At 63.2% G+C, this 18781-nt stretch overlaps 1 protein-coding gene across 4 annotated transcripts in view; it reads left to right on the forward strand.

The window, feature by feature from the left end:
- IGF2R (insulin like growth factor 2 receptor) overlaps nucleotides 1-18781 on the forward strand; it is an 84639-nt gene that overhangs the window by 51906 nt on the left and 13952 nt on the right. For all 4 annotated transcript variants that reach the window (XM_084890902.1, XM_084890903.1, XM_084890904.1 and 1 more), the window contains exons 13-34: nucleotides 598-741; nucleotides 2363-2500; nucleotides 2930-3074; nucleotides 3503-3680; nucleotides 4660-4775; nucleotides 5179-5527; nucleotides 5821-5922; nucleotides 6278-6379; nucleotides 7298-7493; nucleotides 9252-9422; nucleotides 10271-10414; nucleotides 10492-10670; nucleotides 11208-11295; nucleotides 12018-12233; nucleotides 13137-13267; nucleotides 13460-13557; nucleotides 14210-14346; nucleotides 15184-15374; nucleotides 16104-16230; nucleotides 16388-16507; nucleotides 17048-17304; nucleotides 17514-17732. In XM_084890902.1, the coding sequence (XP_084747028.1) occupies nucleotides 598-741; nucleotides 2363-2500; nucleotides 2930-3074; nucleotides 3503-3680; nucleotides 4660-4775; nucleotides 5179-5527; nucleotides 5821-5922; nucleotides 6278-6379; nucleotides 7298-7493; nucleotides 9252-9422; nucleotides 10271-10414; nucleotides 10492-10670; nucleotides 11208-11295; nucleotides 12018-12233; nucleotides 13137-13267; nucleotides 13460-13557; nucleotides 14210-14346; nucleotides 15184-15374; nucleotides 16104-16230; nucleotides 16388-16507; nucleotides 17048-17304; nucleotides 17514-17732 (3548 nt within the window). The remainder of the gene's footprint in view (nucleotides 1-597; nucleotides 742-2362; nucleotides 2501-2929; nucleotides 3075-3502; nucleotides 3681-4659; nucleotides 4776-5178; nucleotides 5528-5820; nucleotides 5923-6277; nucleotides 6380-7297; nucleotides 7494-9251; nucleotides 9423-10270; nucleotides 10415-10491; nucleotides 10671-11207; nucleotides 11296-12017; nucleotides 12234-13136; nucleotides 13268-13459; nucleotides 13558-14209; nucleotides 14347-15183; nucleotides 15375-16103; nucleotides 16231-16387; nucleotides 16508-17047; nucleotides 17305-17513; nucleotides 17733-18781) is intronic.

Raw genomic sequence — 18781 nt, forward strand, 5'->3', positions numbered from 1 at the left:
TTACTGAAGGACGTGGCTGGAGGTTCAGAACCTGATAGTAAAGTAAACACCAACCAGACCACGATTCCGTGGCCACAGTCCTGGCTGGCCGAACAGGCTCAGTTACTCTCTAGCCGCCTGGCTGTGCCGCTCAAAGCTCTGTGTCTCGGGGCCACTGAGGCGCCAGAATGCGGGAGCCGCGCTGTTTGACGCAGGGGCGGGGCCACGTGGGTATTTATAACATCATTTGATCAACTTACACATTTGGTCAAACATTTAATTAACTCCTCAGCCCGAGGCCTTGTCGGGGCCAGACCAGATGACTCTGGGGCCTCTCTGGCCCACGGCGGACGCTCCCACTGCCTTACGGGGCGGCGTGGCTGTAGCCTCCCCACCTCCTGTGGGCGCAGGGACTTGGTTATCATTCCCGCACTTTCCTGCGAGGCCTGGAGGCGGCCTGTGGGGTTTTCCACGTGGCTGCCCCCACCCGGCCGCACTTGACCGCCTGGCCCGGCAGGCGGCCAAGAAGGGGCGTGGCGCACCTGCTGAGCTGAGGTCCCTCTCTGTGGCATCACCATTTCACTCACGTCTCTGTCTCCCCACCCCCTTTTCTTCCAGACAAGAACGGAAAGAAGAGTCTGGGCAAATTTGTGTCTTCTCCCATAAAAGAGAACGGGAACATTATACTCTCCTACTCAGATGGTGATGTTTGTGGTGATAAGAAGAGAATAAAAACTGACATTGTACTTGTGTGCAAGCCAGGTAAGAATTTAAAAAGAGAAAAGGAAAACCGTGGCTGTGGCTGTGGCCAGGGGTGTGCCCACCCTCCTCATCGCCGTTCCTGTTGGCACTGCCGGGGGATGAGGCTGAAGGGCGGGGAGGGGTCCAAGCATGTCAGGGTCCAGCACCCTTAGTGGTGGTCAGCTGGGTTTGACTTCCCACCCCCTGCCCCAAACCCGCCCAGAAATGGAGGAACTGTATGGAGTCTGAGGGCATCGGCGTAATTTTCCGAAGAGCTACGTTCTGCGCATGGCTTCTTGCTTAGGACTGATACACAGCCATCACACAGCCGCCTGGCTCCGGGGAATGGCTTAAAAAGGCTGTCCGGCCAGCTGGCGTGGCTCAGTGGTTGAGCTTTGACCTGTGAACCAGGAGGTCACGGTTCGATTCCCCATCAGGGCACATGCCCAGGTTGCGGGCTCTCACCAGTGGGGGCTGTGCAGGAGGCAGCTGATCAATGACTCTCTTTCATCGTTGATGTTTCTGTTTCTCCCTCTCCCTTCCTCTCTCAAATCAAGAAAAATATATTTAAAAAAGTGCTGTCCTTCGTTTCACCAAGGAACACAATGCATTCTTTTTTTAAATATATTTTTATTGATTTCAGAGAAGAAAGGAGAGGGAGAAAGAGAAAATCAATAATGAGACACAGTGATTGGCTGCCTCCTGCACACCCCACACTGGGGATCAAGCATGCAACCCGGGTATATGCCCTTGGCTGGAATCAAACCTGGAACCCTTCAGTCCGCAGGCCGACACCAACCACTGAGCCAAACAGGGCCTTTCCTTACATTGTTTTACAGGGTCACAACCTATAGAGAGTCACACGTCTTTGTGTTTCTCAGAATGTAGTGTTTTGTGAATAATTTCCGATGTCACAGTCACATGCATAATGTTCAGGGACTGCCATGTTGAGTGCTGAGAGCTGATCATGGCTCAGTCTTATTATCATTAAACGCTGTCCTTGCTGTTGGACTCAGCATGTTGCCGCTGTCGCTAAGCGTGCCGTTAACATTTCCTCCCCTCCTCCCGCCGAGCTGTTTCCTTTAGATAAATCCTCAGCTGTGGAATAAGCTCAGGGGCGAGGAGTATTTGTCTTTTTCAAAAAATATGCTTTTATTGATTTGAGAGAGAGAGGAAGGGAGAAGGAGAGAAAGAAACATCAGTGGGCTGCTGCCTGCACGCCCCCTAGTGGCGATAGAGCCTGCATCACGGCCACGTGTCCTGACCAGCACCCAACCAAAGCTGCCCAGCCCGGCTAGGACTATTTTTTTGAGCTTTTTACATTTTTTTTCTTCTTTTTTAAAATCATGGCATAATATGCATAATATAAAATTTATATGCTTTTTGAAATTGTAGTAAAATACACATAACATGAACCTCACCATTTTAACGGTTTTAAGTGGACAGTTCCTTGGCGTGAAGCACGTTCCCATCGTTGGGCAGCAGCTGCCACGGCCATCTCCAGACCTCCTCCTCCCCCTCACGGACACTGCCCGCAGTGTCCCGCCGCCCCCGCTCTGGGGGTGCACTGGACCCTGGGTGGGGGCGGGCACGGGGTCTGTGGGACCGCGCCCGGCGGGCCGGTGACACCCTGCGCCCACAGGGGAGCTGGAGAGCGCGCCGGTGCTGATGGATGCCCGGGAGGACGGCTGCTTCTACGAGTTCGAGTGGCACACGGCCGCCGCCTGCGTGCTGGCGCGCACCGAGGGCGACAACTGCACCGTCTTCGACTCCCAGGCGGGTGCGTATGCGCCCGCGCCCCAGGCGGCGGGGGCTTCTAGCGAATGGTGTTACCACGAGGGCCCACGCCCCACACCCTGGGGACCCGGTGTCTGAGGTCACGAGCAGCCTCTCTAACTTCACGGTTAAGGGAGGTTTTGCTGAGTCGAGGGTCACGAGGAAATGAGTCGCGTGAAAAGCCGGGAAACCGCCCCAGAGACCACGCAGGCCCTGTGGTGCCCATCGTAGAGCCCGGGTCACGTGACCAGCCGTGGCGGGCTGTGCGAGGAACCTCATGTTTGACGGTGTCAGCGGAGGGACACCTCCCAGCACAGCAGGGGCTGCTCTGTGCCGGGCCGGGCCCTCGTCTGTCCGGGCAGAGCGCCTGCGAGAGGCCACACCCGGGTCCCTGTCTGCCCGACTGACCGCCCCGGCTGCCCGTCTCTCCCAGGCTTCTCCTACGACCTGTCGCCTCTCACCAAGAAGGACGGCTACAAGGTGGAGACGGCCAAGTACGACTTCTACATCAACGTGTGCGCGGCGGTGACCGTGGGCGGCTGCCAGCCCGGCTCAGGCGCCTGCCAGGTGGCGAGAAGGCAAGTCTCCACCGGCCGCCCCGAGGCTTCCCGGGCAACAGACGGTATTCAGGGGCAGGTGTGCTCTCTGCCTTCAGAGGCTGAGCAAAGGTAGCTTGTGAGCCAGAGGATGCTGGGAGTGCTGTTTCCCTTGGCAACGGGAGCGGTTTCCGTGTGGCTGGCTCTGCTCACCTGCTAGACAGACATTGGTGTGTTTCTCTGCTCACCAGTGCAGTGGAGGGGCTGTACCGTCAGCCGGCTGTGGGCGTGGGTTCCCGAGGGGGGCTGCCCTCTCTCTCCCCCTCCCCCCGCTTAGCATCCTGCCGGGGTCAGGTGGTCTGCACCCTGGGTCCCGGCCCGCTGCTCCCCTTCCTGCACGCCGGCCCCCTCCCGTGCCAGCACACGGGCGGCTGGCCGGGGTCTCTTCTGAGCGGCGCTTCCTGTTTCAGCGATGGGAAGGCCTGGAACTTGGGACAGAGCAACGCTAAGCTTTCCTATTACGATGGGATGATCCAGCTGACCTACAGGGACGGCACGCCCTACAACAACAACAGACACACCCCCAGGTCCACGCTCATCACCTTCCTCTGTGACCGGGACGCAGACGTGGGCGTCCCCGAGTACCAGGTAGGGAGGGGCTGTGTGTGCTCCTGTACCAGGTAGGGAGGGGCTGTGTGCTCCTGTACCAGGTAGGCAGGGGCTGTGTGTGCTCCTGTACCAGGTAGGGAGGGGCTGTGTGTGCTCCTGTACCAGGTAGGGAGGGGCTGTGTGTGCTCCTGTACCAGGTAGGGAGGGGCTGCGGGTCCCGTGTACCAGGTAGTGGGGGGCTGCGGGTCCCGTGTACCAGGTAGTGGGGGGCTGCGGGTCCCGTGTACCAGGTAGTGGGAGGCTGCGGGTCCCGTGTACCAGGTAAGGGGGGCTGTGTGTGCTCCTGTACCAGGTAGTGGGGGGCTGTGGGTCCCGTGTACCAGGTAGGGAGGGGCTGTGTGTGCTCCTGTACCAGGTAGTGGGGGGCTGCGGGTCCCGTGTACCAGGTAAGGGGGGCTGTGTGTGCCCACGTGGGCCCAGGCACGTTGCTGGGAGAGGTGAAACCTCGAAGGCGGGAGGAAGGAAGGAAGGGCCCTCGGGCTGGCGCCTGTCTGCACTGAGACGAGGCTCCCCCCGGAGGTGGGGTGTGAGCTGGGCGTCCCTGGGGATAAATGGCCGCATTGTCTGTCTCCCAAGAGCAGCACTGAGCCGCCTGCCGTGGCCTTCACGCAGACACAGCGTTCAGTCCGGCCTCCTGGCCGTGCTCCCACCTCCGGGGATTGCAGTGGGTCCTAGGTTTGCCGGCCACAGGCAGGTTCCCTCTCTGAGCGTCCCTGCCCCAGCTGTCTGCTCCGCTCGCCCGCAGCCCGTTCGGCGGGCCCCACCCGCACCGGCCCCGCAGCCATTCCCCCTCACAGCCCGGGGCTGCCCTAGCTTTTTACTGGACCCCCGTCCTGTGAACGCGCGGGAACGGGACCCTCCTTCCTGCAGTGCCCACAGAGCGCACCTGTCTGACTGTGTCTAACCCTGGCTTCCCGTGACCTCCCCGCTCTGCCTCCTGCCCGCCCCCTCGCCACAGGAGGAAGATAACTCGACCTACAACTTCCGCTGGTACACCAGCTACGCCTGCCCCGAGGAGCCGCTGGAGTGCCTGGTGACCGACCCGCTGTCCATGGAGCAGTACGACCTCTCCAGGTGCGGCGGCCGCGCGGCCCCCCTGCCCGCCATCAGCACGGAGGCCGCCGCGGGCCTCCCGGGAGCCTGGCGCCGGGCGCCGGGCTGCGGGAGCGGGTGGGGAGGTGCCAGCAACCGTGACGGCGGGCTGGGCCTCTGTGGGCGCAGGGGGGCAGGTCGGGGTGTGCCAGGGGGCAGGTCGGGGTGTGCCAGGGGGCAGGTCGGGGTGTGCCAGGGGGGCAGGTCGGGGTGTGCCAGGGGGCAGGTCGGGGTGTGCGGGGTCTGCGTTTGGCCACACCACGCTGCTGGGTGCGTGAGTCGCGGTGAGAGCTCAGGAGGGGGACCGCGAGGGCTCGCTCTCTGCGTGTCTCTGGACGCTCAGCGCTGAGCTGTCGGGCCTCACACATCGCCGTCTGGCTTTCAGGCTGGCCAAGGCAGACGACGGCCCCGAGGGGAACTGGTACGCGCTGGACAGCGCCGGGGCCCACAGCGCGTGGCGCAAGTACTACATCAACGTGTGCCGGCCGCTGAGCCCCGTGCCGGGCTGCGACCGCTACGCGTCCGCCTGCCAGATGCGGTACGAGAACAAGCAGGGCGTGTTCTCCGAGGTCGTCTCCATCAGCAACCTGGGCATGGCGCGCTTCGGGCCGCTGGTGGAGGAGAGCGGCAGCCTGCTGCTGGAGTACGAGAACGGCTCGGCCTGCACCACCAGCGACGGCATGCAGACCACCTACACCACCCGCATCCACCTCGTGTGCTCCAGGGGCAGCCTGGTGAGCGGCTCCGCGGGGGCCCGGGGCTCTGCCGGCTCCGCCTGGCGTCTCCACGGGGGTAGAGGAGTCAGGTTCTCCTTTTCGAAAGCGTGGTCTTGGACTCAGACTTGGGTTTGGGTCCCAGTTGCACCCTTTGCTGCTGGCAGGGCCTCAGGTCCAGGCCTCAGCATCCAAGCCTGAGCGTGAGGCGATGCCGTCACAGCAGGCACAGGGAGGACCGCCTTGTAACTGGGTGACACTCACTGAGCACCCCGCCTGTCGAGTGACACCTAGCCCTGCATTTGACCTTCCAGAACACCCACCCGATCTTCTCTCTCATCTGGGAGTGCGTGGCCACGTTCCTGTGGAACACGGAGGCCGCCTGTCCCATCCAGATAACCACGGAAACAGACGAGGTACGTGTGCCGCCGGGACCTCTCGGAGCTGCCCTGACATCCCACCCGCTGCCGGCTCTGCGCTCCCCCGCCCCCTTCCTAATCTAACCAGCATCACCATGGAAACTGTCCAACTGCCTCCTGCACGCCCCCTACTGGGGATCAAGTTCGCAACCAGGCTTGTGCCCTGCATGGGAATTGAACCGTGATCTCCTGGTTCATGGTCAGCGCCCAGCACTGAGCCCGGCGGTGGGCATGAGGGTTGCCCTCTCTCTGGGGCTCCCGTCAGGAGCACAGGCGGGCGTGGGAGGCACTGTGTGTGCTGTGCCCTCCAGGACAGGGCTCGAGTGTCTCTCTTCCCGCCTCGTCCCCGCAGGCCTGTGCCATAAGGGACCCGAACAGCGGGTATGTGTTTGACCTGAATCCGCTCAACAGTTCCCAAGGCTACGTGGTCTCTGGCATCGGGAAGACTTTTGTGGTAAGCATTCCGCGTGAATCCCAGTTTGCCGGGAAATGCGCTGAGGCCATCGGCAGCTGGTGCTGGGGAGGCATCCTGCTGGTGTCATTCACAGTAGTTGAGAGTGTTTTTACAGCAGATGAGGGTGTGGGTTATAGTAGGTGAGGGGTTAGGTTACATCAGGCGAGAGTGTAGTCACAATGGGTGAGGGTATGGGTTACAGTAGGTGAGAGTGCAGGTTACAGTGGGTAAGAGGTCATTTACAGTAGACAAGGGTATAATTACAATAGACGAGGGTGTAGTTACAGTGGGTGAGGGTGTACTGAGCTGCCTGTTGAACCCCATAGAGAACATTCTAGATAACGTGAGTCCCACAGAACATGCTAGAAGTGAAGAGCCCCGATTACTTGGCATTGCCCCGACTGGCCGTTTCTGAAGTAGGAGATCCGGTCTTTCAGAAACCCATTTTTGTCCGTAGTTGTTACTTTCGTATACGTTTCCACGCCCCACTTACCAGACAGAGTGGTCTTTCCTTCCGTCTTCCCGCCCGGGGCCTGTTCTCCTTCATTTTCACGGGATGGTGTCAGCGTCTTTAAGAAGCCTACGGTTATTCCCATCATGATGACTTAGTTAACATGTTAGCTGCCTGTCATTCTCTAGTGTGACTGAAACTAGGGCTTACGTGTGTCCTCTGCCACATGAGGTCACGGTTACCGGAAATGCGCCTGAGCGTTTGGAGGTGCAGGGCCACATAGCACGTGCCACGCCTTGGAGGCAGCCCCTGGGCACTCGCCTTGATCTTCGCCCAAACGTGGGGCGTTGGTGACCAGGCAGTGGGCTCCCGCTGCCCAGCGTGGCCGGGGCAGGGTCGCGGGCTCTCCCCGTGGCGAGGGGCACGGCCTGAAGGTGTGGGTGTGCTTCTTCCCGTCCGGCCTGCAGTTCAACGTGTGCGGCCCGATGCCCGTGTGTGGGACCCTGGACGGAAAGCCGGCCGCCGGCTGCGAGGCGGCGACCCAGACAGCGGATATCAACAACCTGAAGCCAGAGCGGCAGGTCGGCCTGGAGAAGAACCTCCAGCTGTCCACGGAGGGGTTCATGACGCTGACCTACAAGGGCCCCTACTCCGACACCAAGGGTGAGCCCAGCGCCACGCCGATGTGGCCGGACGTGTATGTGCCGGCGGTTCCGTGACTGTCCCCTTTGAGAGCGTGACGTCAGGGAGTCCCTGCGGTGTCTGAGTCCCCCCCGCCTCCGACACACGTGTGCCACAGGGACGTGGCCTCCTGCTCACCCAGGTCCCGACTGGAGAGGTGGCTGGACCCCTGCTGCCCGCTCGCCCCTCCTCCCCTGTCCTTCATCAGTTGTCCCTCTGACACAGGACGTTGTTACTTTAAAAAAATATATATATCTTTATTGATTTCAGAGAGGAAGGGAGAGGGAGAGATAGACACATCAATGATGAGAGAGAATCATTGATTGGCTGCCCTTGACCAGAATTGAACCTGGGACCCCCAATCGGCAGGCCCACGCTCCATCCACTGAGCCAAACTGGCCAGGGCACGTACAGTTGGACACGTTTACTCCCCTGCACTGTGTCGCGCAGCGGGAACTGGATGTCAGAGTGCCAGCCCGGTGGCTGGTGGTTGGGTCCCAGCCACGCTTCCTTGTCAGGATGCTGAGTGCGCCTGGCTGGCCGGTTCTCACCAGCCCTCGGCACTCACCCCTCACCGGTGTCACCTGATGGGGACCAGGGCCCGGCCCGCCCGTGCCAGGGCAGAGCCAGCTCCTCGGTGGGCAGAGCCGGAGTCGGGGCCCAGGTCTTCTGACTTTCATCCTGGCTCTGACCTCAGACGTCCTGGCTCTGGAGCCACTGAGGCACCTGCTGGCTGCACACCCCTCGGTTCTGTTCCCCGGCCCTCAACACTGTTCCCTTCCTCACCCTCTGCGGTATCGGCTCCGATCCCCGCAGTGGCCTTCACGGCCTCTGACATCGCCGCGTTCCCTGCCACCACGCCTGGGACTGCTGTGCCCACTCTGCCTTTTCCTTCTTACCGTCTCCTCCCCGGCCTGGCCTGGCTGTGTGTAATGTGCTGTTAGGGCCACCACTGGGAGTGGCAGCCCTGTCCTCACTCCTGTGTGTAAATGTTTTTTGATTAAATCAGTAGGGGAGAGTTATGCTGTTTCCTAACGTTTTCATTGATAAACGGATGTAGCACTTGTATATTTTCTGAAATATAGGGTGGGGGCAAAAGTAGGTTTACAGTTGTTTGTATGTGAAATAGTACAATTCTATGTATATATAAGCTTAAGTGACTGGCCAGTAGCAATGCCATGCACTGGCCACCAGGGGGCAGACGCTCAACGCAGGAGCTGCTGAGCTACGGTGACTTGCAGCTGCAGTTCTGGGGTGACGCAGCTGGAACCAGAGAGGAGGGGGCCTGATTCTGGAATGCGTCACTCAAGAACCGTCCTCTCGTAATCCGGGACCCTTCAGGGGGATGTCAGAGAGTCATCTTTGGCCCGATCCCTGCAGGCCAGGCCGAGGGACCCCACCGGGCACAAATCTGGTATCAAAGGGGCAGCCCAGTTTGTGTCCGTGCACCGGGCCTCCATTAATAAGTAATAGTATAAGACTAAGCTGTTTGTGTACTTGCACTCGTAGACCTGCTCTTGCCCTGCCTTGTGTGAGAACCAGGGGGTTCACATATCACCCCATCTGCACGGGGGTCACGGTCGCCATGAATGTGCCTCTCAGCGCACAGGCCCCTGGACGCAGAGCTGGCGCTGTGAGGTCACGTCCCCGAGGCGGCCTCGGGCTGGTTCCAGCGGGAGGGCTGGTGGGCGGCGCTGTGATGGCTGCCGTTTCTCACGGTCTGTCCTCCTTGTTCCCCAGCGTCTGGCAGTTCTTTCATCATCCGCTTTGTGTGCAACGATGACCTGTACCCAGGAATCCCCAAATTCCTGCACCAGGACATCGACGCCGGCCTGGGCCTCCGCAGGACCTACATTGAGTTTGAGACGGCGCTGGCCTGCGTGCCTTCCCCCGTGGACTGCCAGGTCACAGGTAAGGCCGGGGGGACCAGGCACTCAGAGCCTGGTCAGAGTGTGCGTGCGCACGTGAGTAGGTGTGCGTGTGAGTGTGTGTGCACGGGTGCATGTCTGCACGTGCATATGTGTGTGTGCATGTGTGCACTGAGTATGTGGTGTGTTCTACTTTATAGGCGGCGTGCCATGCGTGTTTGCACATTCTTTTTGAAGGAGGCCTAGATTTGGAATCTTTCCCCTTGAAGGGAATCTGGGGTAGTTAATGGTTTTAAGTTACATTTTCGGATCAGAATTACATGCTTAAGAACAGAGAAGGAAATTTGGGGGGAAATAAAATACACTCTCGGAGCTCCTTATCTGAGGAGGAAGACTAAAAAGAGGACCGAGTAGCGGAAGGTGGGCCCGGGGCCAAGCAGTGTCCCCGGGACCCGCCCCAGTGCCCTCTGGGGGGCGCTGCGCACGGCAGCTGAGAGGGTCAGAGCGGCCGCGTGTCTGCAGGAAGCCTCCTTGCTGCTGCTGCTGCTGCTTGGTTTTTTTTTTCTTCTTATTCTCACCTGAGGATATTTTCCCATTGATTTCTAGAGAGAGTGGGAGGGAAGGAAGAAGGCAAAGAGGGGGGGAAACACTGATGTGAGAGACACATCAATTGGTTGCCTCCTGTGGGCACCTTGACCAGGGCCAGATCAAATCTGCAACCCAGGTCCGTGCCCTTGACTGGGAATCGTACCCACAGCCCTTAGTGTGCAGCCGGCATTCTAACCACTGGGCGTACCGGCCAGGCCCCCTCACCCCTGCCGTGAGTGCCAGGGGTGCAGCGTGGGTCTCGCTGGGTGTGAGGCCCGCTGCCCTGCGTGCTCTGTGATCCAGACCCGGCCGGGAACGAGTATGACCTGAGCGGCCTGAGCAGCGTGCGGAAGCCCTGGGTCGCCGTGGACCCCACGGTGGACGGAGAGAGGAGGACATTCTACCTGAGCGTGTGCACGCCCCTCCCGTACATCCCCGGCTGCCGAGGTGAGCACGGCTTTGGGCTCCAGTCCCGCCGCCTTCCCCTCCCCCTCCGCCCCCAGCGAACCCCCCGGCTCTTGCAGGCCACGCAGTGGGATCGTGCCTGGTGTCCGAGGAGGACAACTGGAACCTGGGCGTGGTGCAGATCAGCCCGCAGGCTGCCGGCAACGGGTCCCTGAGCCTCGTCTACGTCAACGGCGACAAGTGCAATGGGAACCAGCGCTATTCCACCCGGATAACGCTGGAGTGTGCCCAGACGTCGGTGAGTGTGCCCGGACGGCGGTGCGTGTGCCCGGGTGGCGGTGAGTGTGCCCGGGCGGCGGTGCGTGTGCCCGGACGGCGGTGCGTGTGCCCGGGCGGCGGTGCGTGTGCCCGGACGGCGGTGCGTGTGCCCGGACGTCGGTGAGTGTGCCCGGATGGCGGTGCGTGTGCCCGGGCGGCGGTGCGTGTGCCCGGGCGGCGGTGCGTGTGCCCGGACGTCGGTGAGTGTGCCCGGATGGCGGTGCGTGTGCCCGGGCGGCGGTGCGTGTGCCCGGGCGGCGGTGCGTGTGCCCGGGCGGCGGTGCGTGTGCCCGGGCGGCGATGTGAGTGTGACAAGCAGTGTGTCTCGTGTGTCCCCTTCCTTGCCCAGGTCCCTCCCATCGCTGAACCTTGTCACTCACAACCTGCCCGGGCTTCCCCGGGCCCGGCCGTTGGGCTCAGCGGGAGTGTGCTCTCTGGGGCCACGGGGCTGACAGTGGCGCTCTCACGGAGTGAGAGGCTGGCTGTTCACGGGGCTGTCCTCCCCTCCTCGCTCCAGGGCTCGCCCACGTTCCAGCTGCTGGACGAGTGTGAGTACGTGTTCGTCTGGAGGACGGTGGAAGCCTGCCCGGTGATCCGGGCGGAAGGTAGGCCCGGCGCGACTGCGTGAGGCTGCAGTGACGGGCACGCGTGTGGCCGCGGAACACGCGTGGTGGGCAGATAACTGCTCTCTCTTCCGCTGTCACCTGGGGAGGCTCTCTTCTCAGTGACCGTTGACATACACTGTCCCGTTAGTTCCCGGTGTAATGTATGATAGAATGAACACATAGCATCTTTAAAAAAAAATAATTCTTATTGATTTCAGAGAGGAAGGGAGAGGGAGAGGGAGAGAGAGAGAGAAACATCAGTGATGAGAGAGAATCATGGATCGGCTGCCTCCTGCTCGCCCCACACGGGATCAAGCCTGCAGCCGGGGCCTGTGCCCCGACTGTGACTTGAACTGTGATCTCCTGGTTCAGAGGTCGATGCTCAGCCTCTGAGCCCGCCGGCCGGGCTGCGCAGACAGTCTCTGCCCGGAGTTATTACTCAGTACGTCGCCCACCTGCCCGGCGGTGTTTTCCTTGGTGCCTGGGTTGACGGCGTGGGCTTCTCACGCGTGAGCACACGAGTGGGGCCACTTACTGTTCTGTTTGGTCACGTGGCGGCTCACTGCGGGTCCTCGGCTCCTGTAGAAAGTTGTCCGCCAGGCCGTTCTCCGCGTGTCTGTAGAAACAGTGGGAACACGTGTGTGCTGTCTGCTTCGCTTCGGCCGCTGCCTGGGGGGAAGGGGTCACTTCGGGCTGCGCGTGACTCCTCCCGCGTCCCGCAGGAGACAACTGCGAGGTGCGGGACCCCAAGCACGGCCACCTGTACGACCTGAAGCCGCTGTCGCTGAATGACAGTGTGGTGAACGCCGGCGAGTACACATACTACTTCCGCGTCTGCGGGAGGCTGGCCGCCGGCGTCTGCTCCGCCGACGACGCGTCCAAGGTGATCTCGTCCTGCCAGGAGAAGCGGGGCCCGCTGGGGTTCCACAAGGTGGCAGGTACGGGGCTGCGGCAGAGCCGGGGCGGGGCTGGAGGGGCCGGGCTGGGGTGCATCTCCTCGGCAGGAGGACGGCTGCTGGGTGCCGCGGGGAGGTGCCTGCTGCTGACTCCTGAGCAAGAGTGTGCACGGTGGGGGCCCTCGAGCTTCGTTTATTTCATTCACACTTAGCAGTGCCCAACACAGATCCTAAGATCTTGTTTTTTACAAACATTTTTAGTGATTTCAGAGAGGAAGGGAGAGAGAGAGAGAGAGAGAGAGAAACATTAGCGATGAGAATCATTGATTGGCTGCCTCCTGCATGCCCCCTACTGGAGATTGAGCCCTCCACCCAGACATGTGCCCATGGCCAGACTCGAACCCAGGACCCTTCCGCCCGCAGGCCGACGCTCTATCCACTGAGCCAAGCCGGTGAGGGCAGACTTGTGTCTTTTCTCTATTGCAGCAGTGGGGCCGCCGAATCAGCAGGGATGGGTGTTCTGAGGTAGTACCTTCTAGAATCGAGTCGGGAACCCGTTCAGGAAAGGGTTTGGCCCTGGAGCTCACAGGCAGGCCATGGGTCCCCGCGCCGTCTCAGCCGCGGGCCAGTGGAATAAGTTGAGGGACATTTCAAAGGGAAGTCCAGGGAGCGGCTGTGTGAGGGCGGCCCCCAGGGCCACGTGAAGGTGTGGCCGCCGTGTGCCGACTGGCTGAGGGACGGCTGTGCCGTCCTGGGCTCAGTCTGGGCGAGAGGCCTGGCTCCGTGCCTCCCGCTGTGACGTGGCCGGAGCAGGCACAGCCGGGCCGGCACCTCGGGCGCCTGCGGCTCGGGGTGCGCGATGCCCGGGGGGTCGTGGTCGGCGCGGCGCCGGGCCCGGCCGAGCCCGGCCGAGCCGATCCCCGTTGACCAGCCGCCCCCGCGCAGGCCTCCTCACGCAGAAGCTGACCTACGAGAACGGGCTGCTGAAGATGAACTACACGGGCGGCGACACCTGCCACAAGGTGTACCAGCGCTCGACCACCATCTTCTTCTACTGCCACCACAGCACCCAGAAGGTGCGGGCCGCGGGGGTGGGGGTCTCCCGGGGCGCCCTGGCCGCTCCCCACCGCCGCGCTGGGCCGAGGGGGCGTGTGGACACCTTGGTGTCCGAGCGGGTTTCAGGGACCGTGATCGCCCGACCACGCCCGCCCTGAACCCACAGCGTGAGCACACGGAGGCTCCGTGTCACACGCGTGTCTCCCCCGCAGCCCGTGTTCCTGCAGGAGACCTCCGACTGCTCCTACCTGTTTGAGTGGCGCACCCAGTATGCCTGCCGCCCCTTCGACGTGACCGAGTGCTCCTTCAAGTGAGTGTGCCGGCGCCTTGCGGCTGAGCGTGGCTCCGTGGTCGCTTTTCGTGAAAAGAGAGACGAGTCTCACTGTCCCGATGGCCTCTCCCCATGGGCCGCGTCCTCGGCTTTGGTCCCGTTTCCTCCTCTCCGGTGGGGCTGGCACAGCGCGGCTCCCGGGCCGTTCCCACCCCTCCTCCTGTCGTACCGGCGTGCGGCCAGCTTCCCGGGCCGTGGCTGCCGTGGCTGCTGGGTGCCTTCTCCGTGGCCCGAGCTCTGAGAGACCCGCTTCTCCGGCTTGGTGTTTGGAAGTTTCTTGCTAATAGACAATTTAAAAAATGTTTTTTATTGCCTGGAGAGAAACATCAGTGATGAGAGAGAATCACTGATTGGCTGCCTCCTCCACGCCCCCCGCTGGGGATTGAGCCCGAAACCCAGGCATTGTCCTTGACTGGAATCGAACCCGGGACCCTTCAGTCCGCAGGCCGATGCTCTATCCATTGAGCCACCCCAGTTTTGTTGAACTGTGTCTCTGTGAATCTGAGTTGTTGCTGATCTGACTGTTGGGGTGTGGCCCAGGCTGAAGTCCTGTCCCCGGGGAAGATGGGATTCCGTCAGCGTGCCAGCCGCTCAGTGCACACAGCTGACCCTCCCGATGCTCTCCCTGCAGGGACGCGGCTGGCAACACCTTCGACCTGTCGTCCCTGTCGCGGTACAGCGACAACTGGGAGGCCGTCACCAGCACCGGGGCCCCCGAGCACTACCTCATCAACGTCTGCAAGTCGCTGGCCCCGCAGCCCGGCGCCGGTGAGCACGGCAGGCTGGCAGCGCAGGGCGAGGAGCCGGCTTCTAGGCGCCGGCCTGCCTGTGACACGCACGGCTCCGCCAGGCCGCGCAGGAGGGTTATTTCGGGGTCTCAGTGACTGGTCCCTGGGGTGCCCCAGGCTCTGTCGGGGACACTCTCACCTTCTGGAACGTGAGGGGTGGCGGTGGGTGGAGGCGGTCACGGGGGCAGGTGATTCTCGGCAGGGAGGAGGGGGAGGGCCCAGCGTGGGGAGGTGTGTGCCAGCCATGCCCTGAGCGCGCGTGGGCGGGCCTGTTCCGGGCAGAGCCAGCCCCCGAACCTGAGCGCTGGGAAGCTGGCTGTGTGCTGGGGCCAGACACCTGCCAGGCGCTCGGCGTGCACACAGCCCTGCCCACGCCGGCGGCCGGTGCCGAGGCTCCTGCAGAGGGGTCTCACCGCGGCCACGGCCCCTCCCCGTGCTCTGCGCCGGGCAGGCTGGCGACTCCGCGGTCTCAGCCCCGAGTGGGGCCAGTTGTTTCTCGGGGCCGGCGGCACAGGCGTTTGGGGCCGGGACGGGCCGAGTCCTCGGTGCCTCTTGCATAAGGATGGCAGGCGAGGGGAGGGCAGGCCGTGTCCCTTTGGCCTCAGCTGGGCACCGAGGCTCAGACGGAATCCAGGCTGTTACAGCCGATCCCCGCACCGAGCTCTCCGGGGCACTGAGGGAGGCCTCGTGCTGCCTCCTGACGGGAGAAGCAGGCGGCGGTGGTGGCGCCGGTGCAGTCAGCCGCGGGCGGGCCTCGCTCGCCAGGAGGCGGGCTCCAGTGGAAAAGCCCGAGGTGACCCGTGTGTCTCCGCTGCAGAGCCGTGCCCGCAGGAGGCGGCCGCGTGTCTGCTGAACGGCTCCAAGCCCGTGAACCTGGGCCGGGTGCGGGACGGCCCGCAGCAGGAGGGCGGCATCACCGTCCTCAAGTACGTGGACGGCGACCTGTGTCCTGACAGGATTCGGAACAAGTCCACCACCATCCGGTTCACCTGCAGCGAGAACCAGGTGGTGAGTGACGCGTCCTCAGCCCCGGGCCCCTGGGGGCAGCGGGGGGCGGGGGGGCGGCGTCTGCCTCCCCTGGAGGGAGTCTCAGAGCTCAGGATGGCAGGCATGGCGGCGGGTGAGCAAGTGAGCGGGTGGGCGGGCAGCGGGTAAGGAGGCAGCACCATGCCCGCCCTGTGGTCCTGGGCACTCTGTCCTCCGGCCCCCACGCCAGGCCTGGCTGTTCGGGGTCAGAGTTCATTGGGTGGACGGTCGCTCACACCCCGGGGCAGTAGGGAACCGATACGAGGCAGCAGCCGGGTCTCGGGTGTCACCTGGGGAAGCGGAAGGTTGGCCAGACCTGGTCCAGGCAGCACTTCCTCTCCGGCCTGGACCCGGTTCACTCCTCACCCACAGGAAGCTGCTCACCGGTGCTGCCGGTGGAGGGGAAGGTCGGGGACAGGGTCAGGGTGTGCGAGGGGCGTGGGCCTGGCCGTGCCCGGAGGCGGGGCCGCCCAGCGGGTCTGAGCGCCTGTGGTGGCCGAGGGTGCGGCGCTCCGCCTGGTTCCTGACCGCGGGTCCAGGCACTGGCTGTTAGAGCGGCATCGCTGTGGGCTCCTGCAGCAGCACCTTTGTCCGCCTGCCCTGCCTGTGGGAGCCGGGCGCCCCCCTCGCCCCCTGTGTGGAGCCCCAGCTCCCGGGCAGAGGTCCTGCCGGTACCCGGTCAAACACAGGCCTCCGCCCGCTCTGCCCCAGAACGCCAGGCCCATGTTCATCAGCGCCGTGGAGGACTGCGAGTTCACCTTCGCCTGGCCCACGCCGGCCGCCTGCCCCGTGCGGAGCAACGTGCACGGCGACTGCCGCGTCACCAACCCCGCCACCGGTGAGACGTCACCAGCCCACCGCAGGGAGGGACCCGCCGCACGGCCCGCGGGCGCTGTGCGGCACAGAGGCCGGGGCCCCGCTGGCCTGCCCCGGGGCCGTGGCCGGTGGCAGCTCGCCTGTGGCGGAGTTGGTGACGGTCTCGCTCGCTCTCGCAGGGCACCTCTTCGACCTGAACTCTCTGGGCGGCAAGGAGGGACACACGGCCGCCTACAGCGAGAAGGGGCTGGTCTTCCTCAGCATCTGCGGGGAGAATGAGAACTGCGCCCCCGGCGTGGGTGAGTGCGGCTCTGCGTCTCTCCCCGGAGGCCTCCGCCCGGCCTCCGCCCGGCCTCCGTCCCGGCCTCCGTCCCCGCCTCCGCCCCGGCCTCTGTCCCGGCCTCTGTCCCCGCCTCCGCCCCGGCCTCTGTCCCGGCCTCCGTCCCCGCCTCCGCCCGGCCTCCATCCAGCTCCGGCCTCCCTGTCCCGGCCTCTGTCCGGCCTCCGTCCTGGCCTCATCCCAGCCTCCGTCCCCGCCTCCGCCCCGGCCTCTGTCCCGGCCTCCATCCCCGCCTCCGCCCCGGCCTCTGTCCTGGCCTCCATCCCCGCCTCCGCCCCGGCCTCTGTCCCGAACTCCGTCCCTGCCTCTGTCCCAGCCTCCCTCCCAGCCTCCACCCCTGAGCCGGAGGGTGAGGACAAGCAAAGGCCACGGGACGGGACAGTGCGCGGTGGCCTTTGCTCACATTGCGGGCCCTCAGAACGCACTGTCGGCGTTGGCGGGAAGGGCTCAGAGGCGCGGCCTGTGCGCTGTAACCCGTGCCCCTCCCCTCCTGGCGCAGGGGCCTGCTTCGGGCAGACCAGGATCAGCGTGGGCAGGGCCAACAAGAGGCTCACCTACGTGGACCAGGTCCTGCAGCTGGTGTACGAGGAGGGCTCCCCCTGCCCCTCCAAGTCCGGCCTGCGCTACAAGAGCGTCATCAGCTTCGTGTGCAGGCCCGAGGCCGGGCCCACCAACAGGCCCATGCTCATCTCGCTGGACAAGCGGACCTGCACGCTCTTCTTCTCCTGGCACACGCCGCTGGCCTGCGAGCAGGCGGTGAGTCCGGGCCGCACGCGGGCCCCGGGCGGCCTCCCAGCGGGTGCCTGGGTCTCTCGTCCCCTCCGACGGCCCCAGTGGTCCTCGGTGCGGCGTGCTCGGTGCTCTGTAGCCGAGCGACCGGGGCCCCGAGCCCGCCCTCCGTGCTTTCTGGTGGTGGCTGAGCTGTCACACGCGTGTGGGTGACGTGCGGTCTGCCTCTCTCCCAGACGGAGTGCTCCGTGAGGAACGGCAGCTCCATCATCGACCTGTCGCCCCTCATCCACCAAACGGGGGGCTACGAGGCGTACGACGAGAGTGAGGACGAGTCCTCCGACACCAACCCCGACTACTACATCAACATCTGCCAGCCGCTGAACCCCATGCACGGCGTGGCCTGCCCTGCCGGGACCGCCGTGTGCAAGGTGCCCGTGGACGGGGCCCCCATCGTAAGTGCGGGGCTGCTCGCTTCCCGGGGATGCCTCCCTCGGAAGGCGGGAGGCCGGCCGGGGCCGTGTGCCGGGAGCGTGGGGAGGAGGGCGTGGGGCTCTGCGCCATGCCCGCCGATGAGCTGTGGGCGGAGATGTGAACACACGTGTAGCTACACGCTTGTGTGTCATGGGAGGAGTCTTGGGCGGAGAAATACTTGTGTAAAGTACAAGAAAGAACATAGGGAGCTTGGTTCCTGTGGATGCACATCTCGTGACGTTGGCATTCTTCTGAAACACAAGTGCTTTATTTATTTATTAGAGGCCCGGTGCACGAAATTCGTCCCTCAGCCCAGCCTGCACCCTCTCCAGTTTAGGATCGGGCCTAAACGGGCAGTCAGACATCCCTTTCACAATCCAGGCCAGCTGGCTCCCAACTGCCCTCCTGCCTGCCTTCCTGATTGTCCCTAACTGCTTCTGTCTGCCAGCCTGATCACCCCCTAACCACTCCCCTGTCAGCCTGATTGGTGCCTAACTGCTCCCCTGCCAGCTTGTTTGCCCCTAACTGCTCTCCCCTGCAGGCCTGGGTCCCCCCCCAACTGCCCTTCCCTGCAGGCCCAGTCGCCCCGAACTTGCCTCCTCTGCCAGCCTGGTTACCTCTAACTGCCCTCCTTTGCAGGCTTGATTGCCCCCAACTGCATTCCCTTGTAGGCCTGGTCCCTCCCAACTGCCCTCCTCTGCTGGCCATTTTGTGGCGGCCATCTTGTGTCCACATGGCAGCAGCCATCTTGTGTGTTGGAGTGATGGTCAATTTATATATTACTCTTTTATTAGATAGGATTTTAAAGTGTATTTTTATTGATTTCTATCACACACACATTCTCTATCACACACACACACACACACACACACACACACACACGTCTTTCCTTCATGTGTTCATTTACTCCAGAATCCCTGCCGAGCAGCCAGTGTGCTGGTGCTGAGCTGAGTGTGGGCGGGGTGGGGAGCAGGGCTGTGCCCTCCCGGGGGCACCTCTCGGGGGCGCCTCCCGGTGAGCGGGCGGTCGC

The sequence above is a fragment of the Pipistrellus hanaki genome, assembly GCF_964339955.1.
Source record: "Pipistrellus hanaki genome assembly, chromosome: 7".
Lineage (NCBI taxonomy): Eukaryota > Metazoa > Chordata > Mammalia > Chiroptera > Vespertilionidae > Pipistrellus > Pipistrellus hanaki.